The following is a 10,131-nucleotide window of genomic DNA, read 5'->3' as shown; positions in this document are numbered from 1 at the left end:
CATCTTGAATGTCGATTGGATTGTAGATGCTGATCCTGGGTCCTGAATAAGAATTTCTACCAGAAAAAAATCAATAGACTCTGGCTCCGCTTATTTTGTACCTGTACGTTTTAGAACATGAATAAATAACCACTTACCATAACATGTTTCTTACTAACCTAATACCACTAACCAGATTGAATAAAATTAATAGATTTGTTTGACGCAGTTACACATTTGAACCAGAAGGTGTCAGGCAAACATCGACAACAATAGTGGGTGAATTGGGGAGCGCTGGCAGTAGTTCAGTATGAGTGGGGAGCGCCAGCAGGAGGTCTGTTCGCTCACCAATAATACTCATTTCATCACCACGTGTTCCTATGAGTTGTTTTAGCCGATTGCAAAAACAACATTTGTAAGTAATTAAATTAAACACATAGTCCTCAACATATTGGGTATTCCCCACACATTGTCACATGTTCTTTTTTATGATAAAAACACATTTTATTTTATTCTCATTTCCCAATGAAAGAGTAGCCTAAAGAAGAGGTGCTTTAGTGTTTATATTCTATGGACTCCTGGCTCCAGCTAGAAGATCAATCGTTTGTGATTGACAGCTGATGGCGGTGATTGATTGACAGCTGATGATTGAGGTTTTCCTGTGTGAGTCAGAGATCAAATCCAATGTTAAGTCCTCAACTGATTTTAAGTCCCAGCGATTCAGCCCAGATCAATGAAGCATAAATCATTACGAAATATATACACCCAAGCAGAGAAGTCAGACAAACTGTCCAAGAAACTTTACTTTAAACTAGAAAAGTTGAAGTTAAGCTAAAATACGATTGATTGATTTATTTGGTAATTGATTAGCTTCTCCAATGTCTCAATATTTACGTCAATGCAGATGATGCCATCGAGACAGCTGTTATACATCTCTGTCCCTTCAGTCTGGTTCTGTATTCCGCTAGCTGCAGATGACGTGTTCAAATCCTTCCATCACTGTATTCATTTAGGATCGTGTTGAAGCTCATGTCTAGCCATTACCAGATGTCTTGAAGTGCAAGAATATGATGCAGACTGTCACTCTCTCACTCTGTCTCTCTGTCCCTGACCAAAACCACCTGTTATGTAGTGGATCCTACCCGTGCTTACAACCAATAAGCAGAGGCAAATCTTGTGTGTTGAAAAACAGAAAATAATTTGAACTCAAGCAGAGTTATGGACTCTGTTACATTCATATAGTCACATGCTCACGTCACCCGACCCCTACCATCACTTTTACCATTCTCACATCTTATTGTATGGTTACATGGGTAGCATTATACTAAAAGCTAAAGAATCCAGGCTACAATAGTCAGTGCTCCCTCATCCTGCTGAATAAGCCGGCATTATGAGGATGTAAGTCATTCCTGTGGCATTGTAGTTCCTGGGTGACTAAATCCCTGTTGTTCCACCTTATGATGACAGACTGCACTCACGTATTCTTCCATTTGTACTGATACTTTTGCATTAAGATCATTGCATTGCTTAATTAGCTTTCAGCTGAATCAACTAAGTATACACAATATGATGTGCACTTGCATACAAATACTCAACCAACAGCAATATTGCCCAATGGGTTGGGACTTAAATTACAAATCTTCAAAATGAGTTGAAAAACAAGTTTTGTTTAACCACTGCGTAATACCAACAATATATTGTGTGACATTTCATTTTTTTTATTATGGGGTATCCTTCCATTAAAGGGACACTGTGTAAAAATTACTCCCATCTAGTGGTACAATTTTATATTGCATTCAAACTAATAGTGCTCGCTTGTCCAAAAACTACGGTGGGCAGTATGTGCCAAGAAGCTGTGACATGACACCTACTAGGCTACCTCATCGAGTCATTCGAGTGATGATGAGGTTCGTGGACAACTGGACAAATCAAATCAAATCAAATCAAATCAAATTTATTGTCATTTTGTTGATTGAACAACAAAACGAGAAGGCGTTTCTCACGGATCAAGATCAACATACATTTCAAACAAACAAACAAACAAACGTCCCAATGATGAATAAATAAATAAATAATAAATAAATAATAAATAAAGTCCAGTGAGAAGATCTGGGACGCTGGTGCATTGAGCATCCTGACAGCTTGAGGTAGGAAGCTGTTCCGCAGCCTGGTGGTGGAGCATCTTAAGCTGCGATAGCGTTTCTTGGAGGGTAGGAGCTGAAAGAAGCTGTTCAGTTTGTTTACGTCCAACCCGTCTCTGCTGCTTCCTCCTCCGGGCAGTTGCGGGCACGGTGTCACAGTGTCCGTTAGTATCCTGTGTTTGCGTAGTATGTCCAGATGCCAGCGAATGCCAGTGATGTTACTCGCTCTCAATGTCCTAATGTTTAATATTGTTTCCCTGTCATAAACTACGTTCGTAGGACGTCTCACACATTCAATCTCAATCTCACAGATCTCAAGTGGGGCCGCTGCGACTGTACGCGCCGCCAGTTAGTCGCCCCAGTCGGCAACGAGTTTATTTCCTCGTCTCCTATCCTGTTCCTAATTCCTCCTCTCGATCTTCTTTTCCTCCGTATTGTCTTCTTTATCAGAGTTGTTGGTATGAAATCCAGTTGTTCGGGTGATAAATCAACTGTCTGGCAAGCGAGTTGAAGCTCCAGAAGGTCCGCTCTAGCGTAAGTGCGTCTCGGTGGATTTGGATACGTGGTGACCCCAGCAGAGAATAAACCTCCATAACTTGATGAAGAATGGCTTTTGAATTCCTCCAACGCATTTGACAGTATCCATAAGTCATAAGAATATTGTCACGATTTAAACTCGACAAAAATATGAAAAAGTAAATTAAATATGTAATAAAGTAGCCTTTCAATGACAAGTCGCTCAAACATAGGAGCGCCCATCTCGTTGCCATGGAAAACCATGTTATACATGCTTACACATCGTCGTTTTTTTGGCGTCGATGATTCCTTCTCCTGTGGCGTGGCATAACTATGGTCTTTCAAACAAATGCGGTGCATGTTCAAATTTGCCGGTAAAACTCGTCTCGCTAAACTAAGCTCTGTTCCACCGTCACGCTGGCTCAGAGTGAAAACGCGTTTGCAATTCCTGTACGACGTAGTGCTTTTTGACCCTCTCGGCAGCTCATAGACCGGAAGAAAATGGAAGCCTCCATGAAGCTTACCCGTCCTATGTAACCATATTGATATTAATATTAATTATTCTTCGCTCAGGAGGATAAGTGAGATTTTTGGCAGAGATCATTTTACACCAATGAGGACTTATTTATGAATGAATATGTTGATTTGAGGTAATAAATTACTCAAAATATTACATAGTGTCCCTTTAAATCAAATTACAGAGTGCAACAGGGCATATTCTTTTTACACGGAAGATTAATCCAATGAGTGAAATAGTATGTACACCTTAGTCAAGAAGACAACAACAGCATTTAAGAAATCACCCCATAAATGTAAAACATTTGTCAAACATGTAGGCTAGCATAAAATAATGTATTGGGAGCCAGCATCCTATGATGGGCGTGGTTTGTGAAATACTATAAATATGGTAGTTTCCCTGTTCGGAAGCTCCTTAACCTACCGAGTCGGAGAACTCTGTGCCACTCGACACTGCTTATCTCTTCACGTTGAACATTGAAGCATTCTCCGAGTGATTTCATCGCCATTTACAACGACGAAAACAACAACAACACGTTTCAACCGGGAGTGAAGGAAATACTATTGCTTTTCATTATTTATTCTTTTTTTTATTGCCTATAACTTTTTACCTGGAATTTAAAGACATGAGGATCTTCAGAATCGCGCTCCTGCTCGTTCACGCCTTTGGTAAGTTTATCTTGGGACGTTGCGAATGTATCCCTCTCCAACTCATTTAGTTATGTTCTAATCTTTGTCATTCGTAAACTCTCGCTGTGTTGGTTCTGTTGTTGTGGAGGCATCCTTGTGTATATATTGTTAACCATGACCTTTACGTCATGCAAACTGTGTAGTTTACAGAGCGACGAAATATTGTCTGGGAAAGCTATTTGAAAACGAATCGGGTCATCTCTCTTATTTTAGAGTACCATGCTTAATGTAACTGGATAGTTTTATTTTTAACTCGTATTCTGGACTGGCATTTGCTAACTGTCTATTTATGAAAATTCGGCGGAGCACGACAGGTTTCCCGTACCCACACAACTTTCCGCATCACAAAATGATCCATTCCTCTTGTTTCTTGAGTGCCAATCCACCTGGAGCGCATTACGCGCGCCATGCGCTACATGTTCTGACTTGCCTTCGCCTGCCACCCTACTCCATGCACGCACGCACGCACCAACGCAAACACACACACTTACACTCACGCTCACCATTCTGCTTCATCCATTGTAAGCCATTCCAATTGCCAATTGGTTACGGGGTTAATTTATGTCATGTTTATTTTTGTTTGTTTTTCGTTTGCTTTCCTTTAGTGGCGTCGCGGCTGACAAGTGGCGCAGCGGTGGACAGGCATGACAGTGAAAGGCACCATACGGCTGTGATCAACCTCCTGGACACACGGAATGACAGGATAGAGGAGGACAACGCAGGTGTGGCGAGGACCACCGCCGATTACGACAACAGCTACTACTATGGAGACAATTATGACAACGAGGAGGAGGACTATGAGCTGTCTGGAGATGTGGACCTACCAAGAGGTAGGCCAAAAAAACATTTTCCCCTGAACTTCACCCACCACTAGTAGAGTGTTCATGTCTTGGTGGTTTGACCGTTGTTTTAACATTGTCTTCCTCCCGCTTCAGTCGCTATGTCCAGCAAGCCGAAGGACAGTGCCAGCATTCTGTCAGCGGTGCAGCCTGAGAGGCCTCAGAGGAGGGGGAAAGGCAAGAAGAAGGGAAAGGGCCAAGGGAGGAAGAGGAATCCATGTCTGAAGAAGTACAAGAATTTCTGCATTCACGGCAGCTGCCAATATTACAAGGACCTCCGCGTGGCTTCCTGTGTGTAAGTATAGACCTAAGTTACTTTTTAAATTAAATTCAAGGTGCTGACTTCACTTAATGCATTGCGACTCATCACAATGACGGTGCTTATGACCTGCGCTCTTGCCTATAGATGCCTTCCAAGCTACTCCGGGGAAAGGTGTCAGTTCTTCACCCTGTCCGTGGGGGTGAAGCCCGAGGAGGGATTCAGCCGGACAACGGCCCTGGCGGTGGTGGCGGTGGTCTTGTCGACGCTCTGTCTCACCATCATAGGCCTTCTATTAGCGCTCAGGTATGTACAATGCACACACACACACACACAGACAGACAGACAGACAGACAGACACACACAGACAGACACACAGACAGACACACACACATGCACACACACATGCACACACAGTCAAAGGCACTTCACATGCACTGTAAAACTCATTGAACATACCCAGTAAACAACTGCATGCGGTACTACAATACTCGCCTACAACACACAGATATGAGATTTTGAACCGGGTTTGGTGGGAATTGTAAACGGTTTGTGGTGATGTATAATCCCTAGACTAAACCAGATTTCCCTTTGCTATGTCTGATAGGTTTCACAAGAGGGGGGCTTACGACATTGAGAATGAGGAGAAGGTGAAGCTAGGCTCAGCACCCCACCACTGAAGAGAAAGAATGGGGTGAGCGCTCAATAACGGTCTCATTCGTAGCACAGACTAACCAAACCTGAAATTGAGAGACATAGTGACACCCACACACAAATTCATGCCCAAATCGAACATGAGACAACATCAAAACAGAAATCCTTATCAGTTCAGCTTCCATTTTGTTTTCACGGTTTTACACAAAAAGAAACCATGCTCATTATCCCCCCCTTTTTCTTTATTTTCAGGCGAAGCTGCGGAAATTCTACCTCAAAATAGAAAGGAGAACTGTAAACGAAGGACTTGGGAGGAAGAAGGAAGCTACAGGAAGAAGGGAAACAGAGAGGGGCCCGACGTCTGGCCCTCTGCTCAGCAATCAAGGGACTCACCACGAGTACCTGGGCTGGGCCAAATGGTCCCTGTGGGCCGTTCTTTCAAAGGGACCACCTGGAAGTGGAATACAGGGCTGGCCGGTGGACAGGATATGTGATGAGCACGCGAAGTAACAGTGGGCGAGAGCACGAAGGAAGGAACAAGTCTAGTCTAGGACTCAACGCTGCGTCTCGGCTGTGTAAAAAAAGTAAATTAAAAAGAGACTATACCAGGAAATGAAGACTTTACGGGATATACATCTTCATCCCCCCCCCCCCCTCTCTCCCCTACCCCCTCCAATACCCCACAACAATCAGAGGTCAACCTGGAGTATTACGTGTTTTTGTTTTTTTTGAAGACAGCGTTTTATATTTCTTCCTGCACAATTTTCTTTCCCGTGTACAGTAAAAGCTTTTTTATTTATACAATCTTTATTTAAATTTATTTATTTATGTATGTATTTATGCAGAATTGAACTGCTATCATCCACTCAAGATGCACTGTTTGTTTGTCAAAATGTTACGTTTTGTCTTTTTCTATTTGGTAATTGCCAATATTTATTGATACATTCAGCGGCAATTTGTGTCTATTAATATGTAATTAATAGCTGAGATTGTTGGTGGCCATTGGCTCCCAAGCCAAACTCTGGTAATTAGATACATGCATTGATCAGACACTTACTTAGGGCTCCAGCCCCCAAATGTATCAATGACAGCTACCTGTTCGCCGTCATAATATGTTGTCTGTCTCTGTGGATATTTTAATCGCTAAACATGAAAATCCATGTACGACATCACATGTTTCTTTTTTTTATCTAAGAGTTGAGAAGGGAGTCAAATAAGATATGTATGGAAACAGTGTTTGCTAGAATACAATGGGTTGAATAGAGAATTTGGAGAATTTCAACTTCCATTTGTTCCATGTTCAGCTGTTGATAAAAATGTGAATTCAAATGTTATAAGCCTTAACACCAACAAAGGTGTTTTTTTTCTCAGAAGAAATAAAATATTTTTTCCTCAGAAAGTATGGCTCTGGTGTCAATTAACTTCCACCATTTATCATTATGCTGCTCAGAGGCATTATGTTCCTATGTTCCTATGTTCCTGGCTGTGTATTTATATTCTATGCTACTATTACACGACCTTATCATTGCATTATCTCATCCCATTCAGAAACAGTTTTGTGTTACGTTGGCATAATGTGTGCTGCAGGAACAAACGCTTGCCAAGTCATCTTATAGCGGTCCCATTGCAATAATCTATATCTTTATGTGATACAATTTCAACATCACGAGTGTTGACAGACGCGGCGAGTAGACGACGTTTTGTCGTAAAACAGCGATACGCGGTATTGAATCACCCCGTAGTACAGCCACAGCGTCAGTCAGTGGCGCGTGTTTGTCTGTGAAAGACTACCTCGTAACGCAGCATCAACGCTGGTGTATGTTTGTCGTCCAGGTCAGGCAGACACCTGAGCTGTAGACCGCAAGTGAATCATGCCATGCAAGGATACCCGTGATATTACTCACAGCACCCAACAGATGTCCTGTTCAAAGCCTTTTCTGCTGAAACATCTGACACACAACAACAGGACCCTGGCTTAGAGGGCTGCGCCATGACTTCACATGCACCCTACTCACACAGGTTTTTATGGTGGGTGTGTTGAGGGGAAATCAAACGACACAGCTGGACACAAAGGCAGGTTAGGACCCAGGCGGCTCACCTCCCACGCGGATGTTGTTACACTTATAGCAATGCCGCGGTGAGTTTCTGTGTGTGTCTGTGTGTTTGTGTGTGCGGTTATGTGTTTACTGTGAGTGAATGTGTGGTTGGCTGAAGTGTTGGTTCTGGGACTGTGCTGTGGCTGAGGATGGGGGGCCAGGCCGATCTCGAAGCCAAACATATCTGTTACCGTGTTTATTATGACACAGTGGGTTTAATCCCCATAGATGGGTTTGGCGTCTATACCTACAAATAAACTAAATGAAACTCAGTGTTGTGTTGTGTGTTGCATTAGGGAAAGCTGGTTGGAGACAGATGTGCGTCTGAGCCATAAGGGTGTGGCCACTGACTAGACCTCAGCCGAGACTCCCTCATTCCATTTCAATAACGTAAATTAACGTAAATAAGCATTTAACCATTTGTATATATGTATGCATGTACGTATTTGTGCATGTGTGTGAGCGTGTGTGTGTGTGTGTGTGTGTGTGTGTGTGTGTGTGTGTGTGTGTGTGTGTGTGTGTGTGTGTGAAATTGTTTGTTTAATAGTGTGTGTGGTTTTGTGTACATGTGTTTTCGTTGGGGTCTGTACATATTTTGTTGGTGTGTGTGTGTCGGGGAAATTGATAGTGAGTGTGTATGTGTTTTTGCGATGTGGTAATTGTTATGCATTGGGGTATGTGTGTGGGTGTGTGTGCGTACGTGCGTGCATGCCTGCATGTATGTGTGTGTGTGTGTGTGTGTGTGTGGGTGTGTGTGTGTGTGTGTGTGTGTGTGTGTGTGCGTGTGTGTATACATATGTTTGTGTGTGTTTGTGCATGTGTGAGTGTGTGTGTGGGTATGTGTGTGTATGTGTGTGTGTGTGAGTGTCAGGGTCTTGTCATTTACAGTAGTGGAGCCACATAATCCCAGCCTCTCAATGTCAAGTAGCCGACCACACCGAAATAGTGCTGTGCAGTCATGGCCACATTGCAGCTATTCCCAGAGTGGCAGGCCCAGGGGCCGGAGAGAAGATTACTATACGTGGTCCACTGCAGGCCTTCCCAAGGTGGGGTGCAGGGCCCCCTGATACATTCACGAGAGCCTTTTTTGAAATTGTCCAAAATGAAAAAAACTTTTATTTCAAGCCAATGTACTTTTAAATTTGTATTCAAACCGTCTGAATGTGTGTGTGTGTGTATGTGTGCATGTGTGTCTGTGTATGGTGAGTGTGTGTGTGTGTGTGTGTGTGTGTGTGTGTGTGTGTGTGTGTGTGTGTGTGTGTGTGTGTGTGTGTGTGTGTGTGTGTGTGTGTGTGTGTGGGTGTGTTCGTGCGGGTGTATCTGTGTGTCTGTGTGCATGTGTATTTGTGTGCATGTGTGTTTGTTCGGTGTGATTGTGTGTGTGTGTGTGTGTGTGTGTGTGTGTGTGTGTGTGTGTGTGTGTGTGTGTGTGTGTGTGTGTGTGTGTGTGTGCGTATCTGCATGGATGAGTGTGTATGCTGCGGCGGTGCGAACAGGTCAGAGGGGACAAAGGGATCGGCAAGTCTCGGCCCAAATCATTTAAGGGGTCGTAACATACTAACCACGGTTGACTAAAGGGATGAGTGGACATTCAGAACCAGAAATATGTTAACCAGTGTGTGGTGGTCACCCTCCTCATGACCAGCATCACCAAACCACATTCCAAAGAAACCCTTTTCAGGTTCTGAATGATCCAGTACTGAAGCACGGGCCGCATGCCACTTCTCAATTTGTCTCCTGTCTGAGCCGGTTAGATTCGCCCTAATGTCTTTGCTACATGGTTCTGGTATTGGGGTGGTTCCCACAAACTAGAAGGCATTTCCTTGCAAAACTGGCAAATGAATAGGAAATGCCATGGTGCATTGTAGGCATCATCCTCTGATGTGGTTTCCAGGACATTATTAGAACGTGTAAGTGCAGGACTTGGTATTAAATACGATACGGGATCACAAGAGCACAAAAGACATCTGGGCCGCTTAGTGCTGCTTTAATGTTTAATGAGTGAGTTCTAAACTCCGTCAGAAAGTGTTGTTGAATAGATACGTCTTTGGCTCCATACACCAGTGTACACTAGATAACCTGATACGATGGGGTAGCTTGGTTAGGGAGAATCTCTGATTGGTGTTAGCCGAATTACTTTGTTGTGAAAGGTGCTTCCTGACACAGCAAGACGCAACAATGGGTGGTTTCCACATTGATATGGAAGTGCGCACACAGGCAGTTGGAAATCGAATCATTCCTTCCCCGGATGTCATCCACCGCAACGCATTATTAACTCCTATAGCTTAATGTGTGCATGCCTGTATTTGTGCTTAGTTACACGCGTGAACTTTGAGTATGTTGCTATGGAATTAATAATTAAAATATAATATGTGTCTTGTCTTGGATGACCCTGTATGTCTGTCTAGCTATCAGACTGTCTGACGTCTCCCCGTCTGTCT

At 43.3% G+C, this 10,131-nt stretch overlaps 1 protein-coding gene across 2 annotated transcripts; it reads left to right on the top strand.

Moving 5' to 3' along the window:
• Positions 1 to 3,552: 3,552 nt before the first annotated feature.
• Positions 3,553 to 6,993, top strand: hbegfa (heparin-binding EGF-like growth factor a). Of its 2 annotated transcripts, XM_060062784.1 has the most exons (6): positions 3,553 to 3,821; positions 4,448 to 4,672; positions 4,778 to 4,976; positions 5,088 to 5,246; positions 5,548 to 5,635; positions 5,847 to 6,993. In XM_060062784.1, the coding sequence occupies exons 1-5, from the start codon at positions 3,779 to 3,781 to the stop codon at positions 5,618 to 5,620; spliced, it is 699 nt and encodes a 232-aa protein (XP_059918767.1). In that variant the 5' UTR covers positions 3,553 to 3,778; the 3' UTR covers positions 5,621 to 5,635; positions 5,847 to 6,993. The 2 variants fall into 2 exon arrangements, with proteins under 2 accessions (XP_059918767.1, XP_059918768.1); XM_060062785.1 differs by lacking the exon at positions 5,548 to 5,635 and having other exon boundaries at positions 3,554 to 3,821.
• The last annotated feature ends 3,138 nt before the right edge of the window (positions 6,994 to 10,131 follow it).

Source organism: Gadus macrocephalus, chromosome 10 (genome assembly GCF_031168955.1).
Source record: "Gadus macrocephalus chromosome 10, ASM3116895v1".
In the NCBI taxonomy this organism is placed as follows: Eukaryota; Metazoa; Chordata; class Actinopteri; order Gadiformes; family Gadidae; genus Gadus; species Gadus macrocephalus.
Note: the sequence above shows the minus strand (reverse complement) of the source record. Positions and strands in the feature narration are given on the sequence as shown.